The sequence below is a fragment of the Hippocampus zosterae genome, chromosome 1 (assembly GCF_025434085.1).
Source record: "Hippocampus zosterae strain Florida chromosome 1, ASM2543408v3, whole genome shotgun sequence".
Lineage (NCBI taxonomy): Eukaryota > Metazoa > Chordata > Actinopteri > Syngnathiformes > Syngnathidae > Hippocampus > Hippocampus zosterae.
The window spans coordinates 15,090,600-15,110,947 of record NC_067451.1 but is presented as its reverse complement, the minus strand read 5'-3'; the positions used below and the strand labels follow the sequence as shown (position 1 = coordinate 15,110,947).

General features: G+C 42.4%; 1 protein-coding gene and 1 long non-coding RNA gene across 3 annotated transcripts in view; one reads left to right on the top strand and one right to left on the bottom strand.

Moving 5' to 3' along the window:
- The window catches only part of il1rapl2 (interleukin 1 receptor accessory protein-like 2), a 259,705-nt gene that overhangs the window by 27,852 nt on the left and 211,505 nt on the right, over nt 1–20,348 (bottom strand). For both annotated transcript variants that reach the window (XM_052071453.1, XM_052071461.1), the window contains exon 7: nt 17,688–17,762. In XM_052071453.1, the coding sequence (XP_051927413.1) occupies nt 17,688–17,762 (75 nt within the window). The remainder of the gene's footprint in view (nt 1–17,687; nt 17,763–20,348) is intronic.
- LOC127604617 (uncharacterized) overlaps nt 13,295–20,348 on the top strand; it is a 147,938-nt gene continuing 140,884 nt past the window's right edge. The window contains exon 1 of the long non-coding RNA XR_007963374.1: nt 13,295–13,522. This is a non-coding gene — a long non-coding RNA (uncharacterized LOC127604617). The remainder of the gene's footprint in view (nt 13,523–20,348) is intronic.

Here is a 20,348-nt window from a genome sequence, read left to right as displayed (position 1 = left end):
TGTTGAGGCGGCCAATCTGAGTTGTGGCCGTAAGGTGGTTGGTGCCTGTCGTGGCGGCAATCCTCGTACTCGCTGGTGGACACCAGCAGTAAGGGATGCCGTCAAGCTGAAGAAGGAGTCCTACCGAGCCTTTATGGCCTGTGGGACCCCAGAGGCAGCTGACGGGTATCGACTGGCCAAGCGGACCGCGGCTTCGGTGGTCGCCGAGGCAAAAACCCGAGCGTGGGAAGAGTTCGGTGAGGCCATGGAAGCCGACTTCCGGACGGCTTCGAGGAAATTCTGGTCCACCATCCGACGTCTCAGGAGGGGGAAGCAGTGCACCACTAACACTGTGTACAGTGGGGATGGAGCGCTGCTGACTTCGACTCGGGACGTTGTGAACCGGTGGGCAGAGTACTTCGAAGACCTCCTCAACTCCACCAACACGCCTTCCTTTGAGGAAGCAGAGCCTGGGGACTCTGAGGTGGGCTCTCCTATCTCTGTGGTTGAAGTCACCGATGTGGTTAAAAAGCTCCTCGGTGGCAAGGCCCCAGGGGTGGATGAGATCCGCCCGGAGTTCCTCAAGGCTCTGGATGTTGTGGGGCTGTCCTGGTTGACACGCCTCTACAACATTGCGTGGTCAACAGGGAGAGTGCCTCTGGATTGGCAGACCGGGGTGGTAGTCCCTCTTTTTAAAAAGGGGGACCGGAGGGTGTGTTCCAACTACAGAGGGATCACACTCCTCAGCCTCCCTGGTAAGGTCTATTCAGGGGTGCTGGAGAGGAGGGTCCATCAGGAAGTCGAGCCTCAGATTGAGGAGGAGCAGTGTGGTTTTCGTCCCGGCCGTGGAACAGTGGACCAGCTCTACACCCTTAGCAGGGTCCTTGAGGGTATGTGGGAATTCGCCCAACCAGTCTACATGTGTTTTGTGGACTTGGAGAAGGCGTTTGACCGTGTCCCTCGGGGAGTTCTGTGGGGGGTGCTTCGTGGGTATGGCGTACCGAACCCCCTGATACGGGCTGTTCGGTCACTATACCACCGATGTCAGAGTTTGGTTCGCATTGCCGGCAGTAAGTCGGAACCGTTTCCAGTGGGGGTAGGACTCCGCCAAGGCTGCCCTTTGTCGCCGATTCTGTTCATAACCTTTATGGACAGAATTTCTAGGCGCAGCCGAAGCGTTGAGGGAGTCTGTTTTTTTTGGGGGCCTCAGTATTACATCCCTGCTTTTTGCAGATGATGTGGTGCTGTTGGCTCCTTCAAACGGGGCTCTACAACTCTCACTGGAGCGTTTCGCAGCCGAGTGTGAAGCGGTTGGGATGAAAATCAGCACCTCCAAATCTGAAACCATGGTCCTCAGTCGGAAAAGGGTTGATTGCCCCCTCCGGGTCGGGGAGGAGATATTACCCCAAGTGGAGGAGTTTAAGTATCTTGGGGTCTTGTTCACGAGTGAGGGCAGGAGGGAGCGAGAGATCGACAGGCGGATCGGTGCAGTGTCTGCTGTGATGCGGACGTTGTATCGGTCTGTCGTGGTGAAGAAGGAGCTGAGCCAAAGGGCGAAGCTCTCAATTTACCGGTCGATCTACGTCCCAACCCTCATCTATGGCCACGAGCTATGGGTCGTGACCGAAAGAACGAGATCCCGGATACAAGCGGCCGAAATGAGTTTTCTCCGCAGGGTGTCCGGGCTCTCCCTTAGAGATAAGGTGAGGAGCTCGGTCATCCGGGAGGGGCTCAGAGTCGAGCCGCTTCTCCTCCACATCGAGAGGAGCCAGATGAGGTGGCTTGGGCATCTGATTCGGATGCCTCCTGAGCGCCTCCCTGGTGAGGTGTTCCGGGCATGTCCCACCGGGAGGAGACCCCAAGGAAGACCCAGGACACGCTGGAGAGACTACGTCACCCAGCTGGCTTGGGAACGCCTCGGAATCCCCCGGGGAGAGCTGGAAGAAGTAGCTAGGGAGAGGGAAGTCTGGGCTTCCCTGCTAAAGCTGTTGCCCCCGCGACCCGGCCCCGGATAAGCGGTAGATGATGGATGGATGGATGGATGGATTTTTGGATTTGTCCACATTAACTAAAATTTAACAATGACAAAATCTCATTTGAGTCATTTCAAGAAGCCCGGTATGCTGAACCCAACCTCTAACATACATATTTCTAATCAATACATTCAACTGATTAATATCACATTGTTTGAAATATTTTGACAATACAACTTCAACTTTGACCACTATGTAGTCCACAAGTGATGAAGCGATGGTTAGAACTGACGAAAGTAAAAAATTACACCCGATAAAAGGGCAAACAGCAAGTTGATTTTTGATGACAGCTATATTATGGCCAGATTGAACCAACAAGGTTTAATTTAAACACTTGATTAAATCATGGTTTAAATTGAAACTCTGTTGCACCAAACTTTAATCTTAGTTTAAATCACAAAAACAGATTAAATTTAAAAGTCTCTTTACACCTTGCTGCCAAACAATATCTCTGTGCTGTTGTCTGTTTTATTGTCTATTTCCTCCATAAATAGAGTCAGCAACTTGTTGTCAAAGGAGGAGCTGGACAGCAAGGGCGAGCCATTATAAAATAGCCGGTGGTCAAGTTATCAAGTAACGTGAAGGTGACGTGTTTGCTAGCGAGCAACAACGTAAGACTGGATCTCACTGGCACATGTCCGCGTGTGTGATTGCATACAGCGACTGCCCGTCACCAAATGCCATTAATCTGTTCCATCCATTCGAAATGTATAAGCCTTTGTGTAGTGTTGCATGCCACTGTCTACATGTGTTGCAATAGTTTGTGTTCAAATATAGGGTGTTACAAGCGTTATAACTTCCATTGATGCCATTTTCCTTAGCCCGTCTATGACATTTTAAATTGTGTGTTACCATTAACCCTTTCCTGCACCCTGCAACCTGATAACATGATAAATTGTCCACCGTAGTAACCGCTGTTCCTGAAAAAGTCAAACCAGCAGATGTTAAGGCAGTGGTGTCAAACATACGGCCCGCAGGCCGGAACTGGCCCCCAAGGAAGTTCGATCAGGCATTAAAGACACGGAATGAATATTTTTAAAAAGGTGCGATTCATGGAGTATGTTGTCTTCTACTCTGATCAAAACAGTGTGTCTCCTCACTGTTTTGATCAGAAATAGAAGACAACAGCAGCCTCAACCTATCACTGAGACAGACCCAACACAGCAGACGCTATCAAGGACATGCAATTACTTTATTCTTTACACATTTAATAGCACTCTCCTTATTTTGTAAGACGTAGGAAATCTAAGTTGCTTCATGAAATGTTTTGTAAAAGATATTTTAATTAAATTTCAACATTTTCCTTATGTTCTTGTGCTGCTTCAGACCAAAACAAAGGAAAGACATATTATTTTGGTTCTTTACAGCAGAAAATGGTATAATTTAAATGGTCCGGCCCACATGACATCTACTGAGGCCGTATGTGGCCCACAATGTGAAAAGAGTTTAACACCCCAGTGTTAAGGCATTATGTGGTTTGGCTAAATACACATGTAATTGTCTTTGCTTTGTTTGATAGGTAAAGGTCTTTGCTCTTTTACATGGAAAAATTATTTGGATTCACTCTTCTGGCTCCTGTGTGGACAGCATGGATACCGTTCTTTCTCAGTAACAATGTGAGTTTGTGTGGTTGCTTGTATCTTTATGTTCCCTGTGATTGATTGGTGACCAATCCACGGTGTAGTCTGCCTTCTGTCAGCTGGGGTAGGCTCTCTGCGACCCTTAACAGGATAAGTGGTATTGAAAATGGATGTGGAATAATGTCATCTCTTGAAAATTATCAGGACTGTTTGAAAACTTGGACATTTGCAACCCAGTTTAATTGAAGCTGATAACTGACTTAAATTGTTTGTGTAAATGTGCCCTGCTATTCCATGGCGACTGGTCCAGGATGGACTCCACCTCTTGCTCAAAGTCAGCTGGATTAGGCTTCAACTCACCCACACCCGAAAGAGCACCAGTACTATGAAAATTGGAGCTTCCTGAAGCCCGTCATGAATAAGCCCTTCACAGAATTATTCAGTGCTTTATGTGCTCTCCTCATGCCATGTGTATCCCCCCCCCTTCCATGGGCCAAAATGCAAAATGTATATTTCTTGTAAAAACAAAAAGACACATGTACACACACACATTGAAACAAAGCATGAATTGTACTACTACCGCTTTTTATTAAGATGGCTAAGTGAAATAATGCACGCTCCCACACCCGTCTTCATAGCCCCCTTGATACCTTTGAATTTCTTTGGGAAAAAGTGAAATTTCAATAACCCTTATTTAATGATCATCTTGTGATAAGTAGGTCATAGCGAAGTGGAGGGGGTTGAATCATAAATTACATGAAATAAAAATAAATTGAATGACATAGTGGACAAGCGCCCTGCAGCAAGAAATTGTCTCAGACACAAATCCTGGCTCAGGAATTTCTGGGTTGCATTTGTAACTTCTTCCAGGTACCTTTGAGGGTTCTTTTAAGTGACAAAAATCTGGATCGTAGGCCGAGTGCAGGCACTAAATTGAATTTAGCTGCGGTTGGCAACGACAATGGTTGTATTTTCCTCGATCAGTGGGGATCTCAAAAGCAATGTCCTATCTATGTCGGTCAGCGTCAAGCAACAATTTGATTTTGCATGATGTCTCGAAAAAGATGTCAAAGGTAGTTGGAAGAAAAAGCAAGCATTCATTGCTTTCACCTGCTATGTAATTGTTTGTATTTTACATGGGAAAACTTCACACAGGATCATCCTGCCAAAGATTCAAAACCAGATCCTTTCAACAGTGAGGCAGATGTGTTCGTGACGACCACAACATGCTGCACATGCCTTGAATTTGTCGAACATAATTATTCGACAACATTATAGGCCATTTCCATTTGCTGTGAGACAAATCACAGTAAGAATTACAATAATAACATCAAACACACAAACTAATCAGATCCAACTCAAGAGCAGTTGATCAACGGTGTCTTTACAAGGATGCAAATTCTCTGTATTTGAGTTTATTAGATTTCATAATGAGTACCATAGACTTCCATTGTTTTTTGGGGGTGGGTGGGGGGGCAGGGAATCAGATTTGCTCATTTGATTCAGTGTTACTTAGTTCCCAAAAAGTTGGAAAACTAATAAAGAGTACTGTTGGTTCGTATTTAATGAAACATACAATACATAACTTAAAAACCACACATGCCCTTCTCCGGTCCAACATATGCAACTGCTGTCCATTTGCTCCTATATTTGTTGGTTTGAAAAGTGCACATGCATGGCTGTGTGTCCGTGCGTGTAAGTAAAGCTGAGCTTTGGGTCGTCGGCATGTGACATTTCATCCATTTATATCCAGCCTCCAACAAATGAATGATGTTAAATCCTTTCTTATTCTCTTATCCTCAAATGCTTCAGTATTAAATCCGTTCTGTGTACAAGGCAGTGACACCTTTCCGAAATCACATCATTTTTGCCAAATGCAGCTTCCAGAATTGTTAGTGGTAATCCTTTTCATACGTTTTAGAACATTTTTTGGGGGTTGCTCTATTAATGTTATGAAGTGACTGCGCTGTTTTTGTAAAACATTTTCTCCAAATCATATTTAGTCAGCATGCGGCATATTCTGATTGTAACTTGACCTTTTTGCCTTGATGCAGTGTGTAATCTTGGGTGGTTATCTTGTTTTTTCTGCTCAGTGGCGGGACAAATGTTGGTGTGCGGTATAGGGCATTGAATACAATACAATACATACTTGATCTGATTCTATTCGGGGTATGATAGAATTGTAAAATGAACATTCTTCACTCACTCTAATTACATGACTGTTATTTTTTTTGTCTGTAACTACATCTGGAGTTAAAAACGGTATTTAAGAAGGTTGAAATGTAGTTTATGAAGAAATCTTACCTACATTTTGAAAAAAAAAGAAAATAATAAATGAAAGCAAATTATAACACCATTTGTGTTGTTTTTTTTCTGTGAAACCCCTTGGAGTGTAACGGTAAACAAATGTCAACATTGAATATCTAGAGAATTAATTTACCGTAATCTATAAAATATCAAGAAATGATACTTTACGCATGATTCATCATATTTATAGGCCTTTATTTGGCTGTGAAAAGGCTGTTGAGATGCCCAATAATATTTGGCAGCACAGTATTGTTGGAGTGAAATGATTTAATAAATATGTGACGGCTAATCATTTCAGCAAATATTAAAGTATTTCTTTCTAAGAGGAAATGAAGACGCCACAAAGCGAGAAAAAGGATTTGACTATTCCACCCACACTATTCTATCACGCCGCCTGTCATCGATTTTATCAGTTCCCACACACGTTCAACCTATTTAGTCTTCAGAGCCAAACTATTCAAAACCCGAGGTGATTCCTAATAGCTCTCCCCGGAAAGACAATCAATTCTCATTCGATGCTCATATTTGGCAATTTCCCGACAGCTCTAATTAAAAAAGTTTCCTTCTCTTATATACAGTACCTATTCTGGACATTTGATTGGCTAGGGGACTGGCCTCATTAAGAAGCGTCTTAAATTAACAGATGAAATTAGAAAGGAGATTAGTGGCGATATGCTTGACAAGGTTAATTAAATGACCAGTCAGAAGGGCGTTGTAAAATCTAAACCGGCAGTTTAAGATCAGATAAAGCAGAGCTGTTTTTTGGACCGTCGTAACTTTGAAGTCATTTTCCACTGGGACAAATCATTTGAAAAATAGCATTACCACCACTATCAAAACAAACAGAACAGTTGGCTTCCACTATTTGACAAGAAGTTTTTTGGTGTGTTTTAACATGACCCGTTCCAATGGATTTTTTTGAAGACAGCATTGACCTAAACTTGAAAGGTTAACCTTGAAAGAAAGTGATTTTATTCTTAAAATAAATCTCATCTGCCAAAGCTTCGGTGGCTCTTGTGGTCCCTCAGTGACAAAATGTACAAACTTGCACTTCATCCTTTGACAGCAATGAACTATTGAAATCTAACTACCACAGTTGACTTTCCCACAAAAAGAAAGTCAGTCTATCATCTTGCTATTTTCCAACTTGACTCACAATGTTATTATGGATGTAATGTAAGGTATTATTTTTTTAAAGTAACAAATTATCTTTGGCCTCTTCAGAATCAGAATCAGAATCAGACTCATCTTTATTGGCCAAGTATGTAGAACACACAATAAATTTGTCTCCAGTAGTACACACTGCACTGGTATCATCATAAACAACACATGGTAAATAAGTATGGAAGGACATTCCGTAATGTAAGTGAACTGTTGAGCAGTGGTACCACCCAATGACAACTATGAGACAATGTGCAAAGTATCAAGCAGAGCTAAAGTGGTAGAATACAACACAATAACAGTTGTACATTTGCTGCAGAAAATCATTGAACCCATTTTTAAGTGACCAGTAGCAGTATTTGTAGTACAACAAGTGTGCAATAATGCAGATGCCCTTGAGCGCTTTGAAGTGTCTGGTGCTGTGGAATATAGATCAGTGACAGTAGTTAAAGTGAGTACAGAGCTGGAGCGACAATGATTATAACGGTAATGCTGTTCCACAGCGTTGTGCAAAATGGCAAAGAGTCGCTATACAGGTAAATTTGGGTTGCTGTTTAGGAAGTTAATGGCTAGATGGAAGAAGCTGTTTCAGTGTCTGCTGCATTTGGTGCGTATGGATCGGTAGCGACCTGCCTGAGGGGAGTAGCTGGAAAAGGTGGTGGGCAAGGTGCGGGGGGTTCTTGCGGTGTGCAAGTCTTCAAGAGTGGGTAGGCCGGTGCCAATAGTTTTTTTCCCCGCCTAACTAACTAACTAACTAACTAACTAACTAACTAACTAACTAACTAACTAACTAACTAACTAACTAACTAACTAACTAACTAACTAACTAACTAACCAACTAATTAACTAACTAACTAACTAACTAACTAACTAACTAACTTCTGCTTCTGTTTCTCTCATTTGCTCATTTGAGTCATAGTTAGGACCAAATGCAGTATACAGTAGTTGTGATCATGGGACGATTTTTCTTTCCCTTGGTATGTTTGCAGACAAGTGCAGTTTAAAAATGGGCGTTTGCATCTTTGTGGCCGTGAACATTGCTCACTAGGTTCTCGGCCGATGGAAGCAGCACCTCTCATTTCCTTTAAAACCAGGTGCACAATCTTTTACCTTGTGGAAGCACAAATACACTCAGTGGAGTATATGCAGAAGATGGAGGTTCACAGAGTACATTCACAAGGAACTGCAAGCAGATCTCCTTGGGTGGCTGATGTAAAGCTGGCTTGGGTGATCATTGATCACCGCTGTGAAGTGGGCACTTGGAGACTGCCAACTCGATCGTTCATGTGGGACCCCCGAACTCAACATCCCCACAGCCAAGGAGGATCATTTGAAAAATTTAATAAAGATGCTTGCTATGAACTGTTTTCTACAATGACTCAGGGGTTTTCAGGCACATTGTTGTCATTTTTATTAATGAAATGAAATAATATCCACCAGAGATATTGGCAGAGCACAGAATCTGTCTGCCTGCACGTGGACCAAATTGACCAAACTTGCGATGCAACACCTGCAACACAACTTAGATCTGCTTTCAGCTGGTCTAAAGTTTAGTCTACTTTCAGCCACCAAATTATCAGGTGCACCAGTGGTGTAAAAAAGAAAACACCCTACAACCACTGGAACAACCAGCATGGTGCTAAACCTGCACAAAGTTGCGGCAGTTTTTACGCCTGAGTCCAGTCCTCATTTGCAAAATAACTGCACAGGATGATGTTGTAAACCTTACAGGACTTTGGAAAACTTAAAACCTATCTCAAGAGTTACTGCTCCTGTTTCACACTCACATTGCGTACTGTGATTCCGTCAATGATTAGCACATCGGCGTAGATAAAAAGAGCGCTGCCCTTGAGTAAACCAAAATGTCTTGCTTGGAGAATCTACAGTATGTAGAGTAGCCTCTCTCTCAAGGCACAATAATGTGCCACGGCAAACTGGTTGACAATCACTCCACTACTCAACAGAGCTGTGTCTTTGTGAGTCTGTGTCATTTGACCCCCCGCACCCCCATGTCCGATTCAAAACGAGGCTTTGCACTTTTTGGGACTTCATAAAAGCACGCGTTCGTTCATTTGCCTTCGTGTCGGACTTGTTTCTCTTTTGTTTCACGTGTGTGCGGTGTCATGACAACAACAAAATTCTGTTGACGGCAACCTCTCACCCCAGTCAGCTGTTCAATTGAGGGGTGGGTGTAGCGACAAAGCTGTGCCCAACTGTCAAATCACGTTAATTTGGTTGCCTCCGGCTCGGGGCATAATCGTGACCAAGTTTGTTCTGAGAGTAAGCATTGATTTTGTGCGACACGGCTTCAATTTGCGGGCCACATGGATTGAGCTTCAAACGACGTACATGCACGCGCTACGTGGGATGGTCGGTCACCCCAGTTATGACTTTTTAATAATGCCACAACCAGAAAGACAAGATTCTCTGTTCTACATTCCTCCGTTGGCCATTTGTTTTTTTGTATTTTGGATGGGTTTTAGTCAGCAGGTGGGGTACACCCTGAACATTTTGGCAATGTTTTTACAAAATCAAAAGCTATTCTGATTAGCATGTAATTGTTTGAAATACAGTACTGCAAATGAAAATAATTTGATGTTGTTTAGCTGTCAGCAATTCCTGCGTAGGTTTTGCCACAGTAGCGTTTGTTTTGAGGTATTATATGCAGGTGTAATATAAAAGTCAACAGTTTGGTATCTTACAAACACGAACTTTTGGTAAAAGTCAAATGCTAAACAACTGCGGCCGGGATTGCAAGACCGTCATCAACAGCAACATTCAGACTGGCTGATGCCAACTGTGCTCTGAGCAGAAAGTATTCAGCTCATAAGAATGTGCAAGACTTTTTTTTTTAAACTGGGGAGACAAAACAAACAGGAGTGTGAGCAGAGCAGGACATAGCAGTAGAGTTTTATGAAATTATAAGTACTAGCACGAATACTTGCAACGTATGTAAAGCCTGTGCCGTTGCTCTGGGTGTTGTTGCTGCTGGATGGCAGATACCCAAACTAGCACAGCCTCGTTCACATTCAATTCATTATTCCTTTCAGACAGATGAATACACACCCTCATGCACATGCACGTCCTGGTTAGATGGATTTTTAGAGTGATTACTGCTTCAGAAAAATCTGATTCCGACTCCACGGGAATGTTATCCCGCAGAGATTGTCACCATTTGTAAAATCGAGTGAATGAGAGGATAGCCAGCATGAAAATAATTGGAAACTGATAGAGATATTAACATCACAGGACCAAACAGCAAATTCTCTTAAAGGCAGGCAAACATTATAGATTCAGAACCCACCCCCCCCAAAAAAAAAACCTTTGAGGAGAAAACAAAACTATACTACAGAGTTGGTGGCTCACAATTAAAATTGTAAGAGGAGAATTATTAATTAACCATACTGAACATTCAGCAAAAAGCTGAAAAATCTTTTTCGAACCAGTAACTTTGATGGGTTTGGGGAAAAGCAGTCAACATGCAAAGTTAGCAAACATCAGGTAAACTAAGGTATTTTCAAAGTAGTCAAATTTAAAGAAAATAATATTTCACATTTTGTGTATGTATTAGCTTCTATTTAGTGATCCTTTGGCATTCAAGTGGGCACGTTTTACTGAATCTTAGAAACTGATTGACAGACTTTCAATACAAGAAAAAAATCATTAGGAGAGAACTTGGAAGGCAACAAAGCTCATAAAAAAAAATCATCTCTTGACAATGTGGATTCACATATTTGCCTCCAGAACTAGGTAGGAGGGACAACGTATGACGGTTTCACACATGGTTCTTCTGACCGAGAGGACTTCTCCAAACTCAATTGTAGTGCTTGTTATTTGTGTCCATAAAAGTACAATAAAGGTGAAGGTAAAAGACAACAACTCTATTCATCACAGTAGATCATAAAAAAATTAATAAAATGAAACAAAATGTATGAGAAGAAAAAACAAAAACATTTGGCAACGGTGTTGCCAATGAGAGCCATGAAACATGACTCACTCATGCTTTGGCAGCAGCATTTACTGACGCTTTTTTCTCTTGTGTTTCTTGTCGGTCTAACTTCTCCTTCTATCACTTCACTCAGTCAAATGTTGTGTCTTGCGTTATATTTTACCTTCTTAAAGTTTCCTCAAAATAATTGCATTTATATTGTTACAGGCGATGTGTAAAAACAAATTAAGAATTTTACTCTGATTGTCACAGATCTTCCACGAAAGGTTTTATACAGTATACCATTGATTCTGTTCAGAGATACGGGGAGCTGGAGCTAATTCTAACTAATTTTGAACGAAAAGCAGATGACAGTCAATCACACGGCATATATATAAGGCACAAAAAAAACAACATTCATATTCATGCTGTCACTGAATGGGAATTGAACACACACTGGACTATCGTGGCTCTTTTGCAATTGTCAAGTAATTTCCTTCTATCCTTCCAATTTCATTATCACTGATTTGATTGATCATTTCTTAATCCTCATGTTTCATAGTTACTGTTTTGTTTCTCTAATAGACATTAGGAGATTGCAATGTCCAAATAAATGGCAGAAAGTTAAATGATTGCACAGTGTTTATCAACCAATGCCATTGCATAAATGTGGACCATAAAAATCCAACTTGGAATAGCCTGCTGCACACCACTTCTAGTTATCTCTCCAACCATTTGAAAGGAAATACTGACGCGTGCACAACCATTTTAAAGGATGTGAATGAGAAGATGGACTGAGCTGAAAGGAAGACAGTGAAACTGTTTGAGATCGTGGCAGCAGTAGATGGGACACAGACAGATGAAAATAAAGTGAGATAGAAGCAGACACCTCACAGGGACAGAAGGAGACAGATACACTGAGATAAATGCTATGGGGGGTAAAACCGAGACGGATGGGGGAGGGGTGTGGGAGAGGGTAGAAAATATACCACCTTATCTTCACCCGTTTTTCACAGTCAAACTCTCACTGATAGCTTTTCCACTTTGTGTGTGTGTGAGAGTGTGTGTTATTTTCCTCTTCGATATACTTCATGGAACGATGACAGAGGATAGAGAGGAATTTTCCTGAGGGAGTAGCAACATACATTACTTGAGAAATAGGCTTAAGTGACCCCAGAAAATAAAGTACTTATTGTGTAGCCGGGAGAATAATCTGTTCTCAACCTTTCTGACACCACACACGCACCCACACCCAACCCCCCCCCCCCCCACACACACACATAAAAAACGAAAATAAATAAGAACTTTGCCCGCGAGCAACTGGCCAACTTGCCAGATGCAGTGTGTATTAGACAAACTGTTGTTGCTAATTTTCAGAATTTGGTCAACATGGCATGAATATTCATTGAAAATGTTTACGATGCACAGAAATGTAATCCTGCAAGTTCTCCAACAAAACGACCCACTGGACTTTTTGGTCGGCTTTTTGAATTTACGAAGGCCTATCTTATGAATATTTGAAGAGGTAAAAAAAATATGGAGATCACAATCACATCGAATCTTACTGTTCAACACTGATTCATCTGCATTATACCTGTATATTGATATGGATACACTCTTCAATCAAGTACAAGAACTGTAGGTGTTGGTACATGATGTTCTCTTGGTGATGTTAATCTTGTTATGCCCGTTCAAGTACTGTCAACTCTGTTTACCCAAATCACAGAGAGGCCTTACAGTGTTAAACACATTCATCCTAGGCAACCGGCTAAGATAAAATCCTTTTTTTCCCAGCACCATTTCGAAACAGTAATATGTGTCTTTGTTACATCTTGACTGGAGTTCCGTAATGCACTTTATTTTGGAGTCAGCCAGTCCTTCCTCAAGTATCACCAGTCAGTTGGTCCAAAATGCTGCAATGCTTGTTACCTCCCCAACAGCGTCTCGGTTGGTTTCTGATCGCCGATCGTTGTTTTTGATTCAACAACACGTCGGAGATTCGGCCGCGTTTTGGCAAGACACTGGTGAAAAGACGCTACCTCCGTTTTTGGCTAACCTGCCGGCTGATCTCTTCCACGTTCGCTCGCTCCCTTCACAGAAGCGCCGCAGCTGCAGCAAACATAGCGGCCTCTCTCCCGGTTTAGGCTCCCCAACAGTTTAAACATGCTGTGGTCCAACCCTTGATCAAGAAACCTGGTCTTGATCCAGATGTGTTGTCAAGTTTCAGGCCCATTTCCAAACTGCCTTTCATTTCCAAAATACTTGAAAAAGGGGATGCACATGCAGTTGAAACTTTTCTTGGATGAACATAACATCTTGTAGGTCTTCCAGTCAGGTTTCAAGATGATGCATAGCACGGAGTCAGCCCTGTTACGTGTTTCTAATGACATCCTCCTGGCAAATGACTCTGGAGACCACGTGTGTCTAGTTTTATTGGACTTAACTGCAGCATTTGATACAGTGGATCACAGTATTCTGCTGACTCGTTTGCAGCACTTGGTGGGCATTGGCGGCAGTGCTCTTGAGTGGTTTAGGTCCGATCTAGGTGACAGAACCTTTTGTGTCCCCCTTGGCTGCTCTGAGTCACACACTGCTCCCCTGTCATGTGGTGTTCCACAGGGCTCAATTCTGGGGCCTCTGCTGTTCTCGTTGTATCTGCTCCCATTGGGTTCCATCTTAAGGAAACATGGTATCCCCTTCCACTGCTATGCAGATGACTGTCAGATCTATGTCCCACTAAGCAAGAAAGACACCTTCTCATTAAGGCCACTCCTATCCTGTCTGGAAGAAATCAAAACCTGGATGGCACAAAATGTCTTGAAATTCAATGAAAAGAAGACAGAGGTGATATTGTTTGGTCCCAGTGGCCCTTGTACATTCCATCCTGTAGACTTGGGCCCCCTGTCTCCTTATCTTAAGTCAACAGTCTCAAACTTGGGCCTTAAACTGGACAGTGATTTCAAACTCGATCGGCAAATTGGTGCCGTTGTTAAATCCAGCTTCTCTCACCTTATACAGCTGGCCAAAACAAAACCTCTCCTATCACATGAACACTTTGAGACAGTAATTCATGCCTTTGTCACATCCTGGCTCGATTACTGCAATGCCCTTTACTTTGGAGTCAGACAGTCCTCCTTTAAGCGCCTTCAGTTGGTCCAGAATGCCGCTGCTCGCCTCTTGACTGGTACTCGTAAGAGGGAGCACATAACTCCTACTCTGGCATCCCTTCACTGGCTCCCCATTCATTTTAGAGTCATTTTCAAGATCCTCCTCTTTGTTTTCAAATCTCTGAATAATCTCGCGCCACATTACCTCTCCGAGCTCATCCGCCCCTACACACCTGCCCGGCGCCTCAGGTCTGTGGACCAGACATTATTAGAAGTACCAAGAACTAAACTGAGGCTCAGAGGGGATCGAGCCTTTTCTGTTGCTGGTCCCTCTCTCTGGACTGACCTCCCACTGAACAATCGCCAAGCCTCTTCGCTGCCCATCTTCAAAGCCCTCCTCAAAACTCACTTGTATTCTTTGGCATTCGACTCAGCATGACTTAGATTTGTTCTTGGTTTTACTGTTTGGTGCTTTCTCCCGCCTTTATTAACGATTTGTCTTACTGTTTATTGTGCATGTTAAATTGCTCCATGTACAGCACTTTGTATGCAGTGATGGCTGTTTGAAAGTGCTCTATAAATACTGTTGACTTGACTTGACTTATCTTTTAAGTGCTTTATTACAGCTGCAGCTGTTGTGAAACGCATCAGCTAATCTCGATTGGAGGAATGACGGTGCTATTTGTCTGTTGCCACTCAACAGCCCCGGGGCACTTGTGTTTTTTGCACCTGTAATGGGCAGCATTTTTCAGAGCCCCGTTTCATTTAGCGGAGATGTAGGCACTGTTGGAAAATCTATGTTGGTGCGGTTGGATGGATGGCTGGTGGAGCCAAGGATAATAAATAAAGGAAATAAAGGATATCTTATCTTATTAGGATGGAGGAGCGTCGGCGCGGAGCGCTGATGCGTATTTGTAGCTCAAAGTTACTGCTTGGAAATTAAGTGGATTTACATGTGACAGGAGAAGTGAACCAATCTCTTTTTTCGTCAATGGACGCTACAGCTTCCCGTTTACTTTCAAACTTAGCTGATAGCAGGTGTGTCCACATTTTGAGCATCACGTCTCTGATCCACTGGTGATAGGAAACTTTGATTTTCTCCTCTTTCATTTAGAACTGCTCTAAACAACAAAGCATAAACAGGAATAGTGCACGATTGCATTACTGTCCGTGTCTTATGTTATGTGTTGTGTAATATTGTTTTGTTATTTTATGTCAACTGTTGTGTAAAGCGCTTTGTTATAGCTGCAGCTGTTGTGAAAGCTCTATATTGATAAAAATGTATTATTTTGTATTGTAAACTGAGCAATGTGAGGAAACATTGCACGACACATTGTGAAACACTGAGAGGTATAGGTATAGAAAAAAACCTATACTGATTTCCATTTTTCCTCCACAGTTTTATGTTGTTAGAGCTCTGTAGTTTAAAAATGCCAAATACACGGAAAGAAAAATGTTCATCCCATTAACCCAGGAGAAAAGCACATAACCATAATTTGTAGGTGAATTCTGCAAGTCTTCTGAGCTACTTATGACAAGACAAGTATTAATTCAAAACCATGTTCATTCTCCTTAAGCCGCTAATAGATTGTTTTACAAATGCAGCTTGGGCCCACCAGAGTGTTTTTGGAATGGAAGACGTCCCTCTAACTCCTCAAGCTACCTTAATTATTCATGGATCTTTTTTTTTTCCTTTGCATATTCAGTGTACGACTCATATATCCAATCAATCTTTAATAATATATTTTATCTGCCTCTAGCCCACATTAGTGAGATAATGACTAAAATGAATTGTGTTGATTACCCAATGGTATTGTGGAGTGATGGACAGCGGCAACACGAGTCATGGGACAGATAGGAGACTAAGAAAAGTTGAGAAAAACCTGAATGGAGAGGAAACCAGAGTCAGTAAAAACATGGTTGAACGGCTATGTGGAAATTTGAATAACAGGTAGAAATGAGCAAAATGAACTAGGTAACTGTGCCTGCAGGTATTACGTTGCAGAGCTAAAGACAAGATTTTTAAAAACCGCGCGTGCGTGTTCTGCAATTTATATGTTTGTATTTGTGCGAAGCGTGAATGTGTGTTTCCAGTGTGCATGTAAGAAAAGAAAACCTTTATTAGTCTCGCAATGGAGAAATTTCCAATTCACAGCAGCAAAGTTATGAAAGGAAGAAGTAGAAAAACAAAACATAGGAGCTGCTGGAAAGGCAGCCACTCTCGCGGCGCCATTTTGAAGTCAAAATAACAAAAATAACACAACACAACACATAGGACACAGACAGTCGTGCGATCTTCACCACTTTTCTGCATACACTTTGTTGTCTGAAGCAGTTATAGATGAAAGAGGCGAGGATCAAAGTGTCCTTTCACCAGTGGGTCAGAGACGTCATGCTGAAAATGTGCACACGTCTGCTACAAGCTAAGTTTTGAAAGCAAACACGAAGTGTAGCGTCGATTGACGAAAAGAGATTAGTTCACTTCTCCTGTCCCACGTAATCCGCTTCAAACTCCAAGTCGCGACTCCCAGTTCCAAATCCGCATCGGCGCTCTTCGCTAACGTTCCTTTCTTCTCATCGTCGGCTCCTCAAGCCTTACATCCATCCAGCCACAGACCGTTCAACAGCACCGATCTCTCCACTGAACAAAGCGGGGCTGGCACACTGTATGTACTGCTGTTGATTGTGTGAGTAGGTGGTGAAACTGCTTGATTTCCATTAAAAGGTGTATCAGCTGCAATCTGTGTACAGGGGCCTAGGGGCCTATTTGCTTGCTACTACATCAATGTGGGATTAATGGAAACATAAACACCCATACTTGTACACAAACACCTTTCTGCCTACAGTGCTACCATCGTCAGAGAGAGCGTTGCACAGTAGGTGAAGCATGCGCACATGCACATTCAATCAATCATCTGGTACTGAAGCACAACAATTAACACAAGCACATTTGAAACAGATTTAAAGGGGAAGTCAACCCAAAATGTTGCTTCAGAAATATGTTCAATGCAGCCCCAAATTCTGATTAATATTATGGATGTGAAATATGAGTTATGCAACAAAATACACCCATTTTTATTCATCTTAGAGGGAAGCCATTTTAACACTCAACTGAAAGTGACATCACAGTTGCTCTGGGCATAGGCTACAACCAAACATTGCTCTCTGTTTCAGTGAGAACAGAAAGTGGAAAAATGGCAACCCGCTTAATAACTACAACCGGGTTGATTTTGATGCTCAACTCCATCCGCATATCCTCATGAGGGTCATGGATGTGCTGGATCCTATCCCAGCTGTCTGGAGCCGGAATCGAACCTTGCACCTCTGCAATGTGAGGCAGACAACATTCCTTTGGTGCCCCTAACAAACCGTTTTACAATCTTTTTAAGAAACATTGGTTCATGTGATAAATATAAAGACACATTAATAGTATTATACATAAGATTGATATAATGACTCATCTTCAAGAAATCAAGACAAAAATAGATGGAATTTGGACGGAACTTTGATGGAGACTATTTAAACTTAAGGGACGAAAACGTGCACAGCGTGCAGTGTTTAACATATATCATATAAAGGACTTGGTACTCACCGGGTGTGGTCTCTATCCCCGTGTCTTGTCCCTCTGGGGGGAAAAGGACTTTTGGTGGCTGGGTGGTCTGGAGAGCTGGAGGAAAGTGGAAGGAAACTATCAGCGTTGTGGGAACATTTTCACTTCATACGTTCCACATAATTTTTCAACTTTCCGCTGTGAATCCTCGATTCTAATTAAAAACAATTTGAGTTAGTTAAAAAAAATGGCGTTTCCCGGAGGAAACATCTGTAAAGAAGTTAGAATGACTGATGATGCTGTGGATGCCTGTTCTCGTGGGAGGTTAGCTTGATTTAATTTGAATGGTAAAATAGTAAGGAGGAGGAAACAGACATGCTGAGAGGCTGTTTGAAAAAGTGTAGTTTTAATTTAAGCAAGTTGTTGGTTGGTCAGTTAATTGTTTAAGTGTCACATAGGCCAAAGGAGGACCCATTAAATTTGATTGCAATCAGGGAAATGAGGTGGTAAAAAATACTCAGGACAGTTAGCTTTGAAAAGCGTGATTTCAACCCGAATAGAACTGAAGGATTGGCCAAAACATGGGGTAGGCAACCAGTGGCTTCATCAAATCAAAGAAAATAAAATGACAGAACATTTCATGCAACGTGCTATAGCACATACTACCATATTAAAACCAAACTTTGCTCACATAGCTTCAGATGACAGGTTACAACTGTAAGTGAAAATGAAGGTGACAGCACGTGCCGACGCTGTGAGCTGAGATTCAATAGAAAATCACATTAACCAGTTAAAATCTTAGCATTGGCTATTATGATGTGAAGGAAAATTATAAATAGTACTGCGATTTATCCATTTGTGTTCATATTACATTTAATTGAAAGACGTTTGTTGTTTTTTTCTCTTTCTTCTTTCTTCTTTCTTCTTTCTACGTACATTCTTGCTGCTGGAGGCTGTAAATTTCCCCAGTGTGGGACGAATAAAGGATATCTTATCTTATTATTTTGTCATTGGATTTTACACTGTGAAGTCTGCTCAACATGCCATAAAAATGACAAAAATTAGAAGCAGACAGTCCTTTTGTTTTGCATTTTTGGTTCACTGCAAGTGGCTAATTGAGGTTTCATCTCACAAATAAAAGTATGATGATTAGCCGCTTGTATCCGGGATCTAGTTCTTTCGGTCACGACCGATAGCTTGTGATCATAGGTGAGGATCGGAACGTAGATCGATTGGTAAATCGAGAGCTTCACCTCCGAGCTCAGCTCGTTCTTCACCACGACAGACTGGTTGGGTAGAATACTTTGAAGATCTCCTCAACTCCACCAACACGTCTTCCTTAGAGTCTGAGGACTTTGAGGTGGGCTCTCTTATACCTGGGGTTGAAGTCACCGTCTTGGTTCAAAAGCTCCTCAGTGGCAAAGCCCTGAAGGTGAATGAGATCCACCCGGAGTTCCTTGAGTCTCTGGGTGTTATGTGGATGTCCTGGTTGACATGCTTCTGCAACATCGCGTGGTTATCGGGGGGAGTGCCTCTGGATTGGCAGACCAGGTGGTGGTCCCATGGAACAGTGGACAAGCTTTAGGCCCTTGGCAGGGTCCTCGAGGGTGCATGGGAGTTTGACCGACAAGGCTTTGTGGACTTCGCAAGGCATTCGACCATGTCCCTTTGGGAGTACTGTCGTGGGTGTTTTGGGAGTTTTGGGTACCCAACACGGACTGTGCGGTCCGAATTCCAACAATGTCAGAGTTTGGTTCGCAATGCCGGCAATAAGTCAGATTTGTTCCCAGTGAGGGTTGAACTCGCCATGGTCACCCTTTATCACCAATTTTGTTCATAAAATTTATGGACAGAATTTCTAGGCGCTGCCAACGCGTTGAGGATGTCTGGTGTAGTGGCCATGTCGGGAATGGGATCTTACCCCAAGTGGCGGAGTTTAAGTATGTTGAAAACAAAATTGAGAAAAAATAATTCAGCGAATGTGCAAATCTGCAGGTACCGACACCACAAGTATGCATTGAATTTTGGAAAGATGTTCTTCTACCATTTGTACCAAGAATACTTTTCCTCCACGTTTTAAATGAAGACTTGATTTTAACGATGTTGTATTTGTTACCCTTGATAACTCTGTACCTCCATGTTATCTACTCCTTAATTGTGGCTATTGACCAGCACAGTTAATTACTTAAACCAGTTTGGAAATGTCTCAGAGGAGTTCAACTTCATATAGACTTTGCTTGTCAAATCAAGTCTGACATTTTCCATGGAGGCAGTGCACACAGTCCTGCACAAAAGGTCAGACAGAGCAATAATCACCAGAGTCTGCTTTCTGTCACGTAGCAAGGTGGTGGTGGACCCCAAAAAGCAGGCAGGAGGGAGGAGCGGGGTGTATTTGAAGAATTGTACTTAAAACAAAGAAAACTAAATCCAAAACACACAAAGTATCAAACAAAAACCATGACTAAATCTAAAACATATCAATGAACTAAACATGACAGAAAACAAGAGCAAACAGCAACAGACGTGACAGTAGCGAGAAGCAACAATGAACCGACGAGTGTTCGGCAAGGAGTCCTTTTATACTAATTTTTAAAAATCTGTTATACTAATTATCAAATGACCAACAGGTGTGCAGCTGCCGGGGGAGCCCTACAGTGGCACCTGTTGGTCCCTAAACCGAATCATGACACTTTCTCAGCTTCT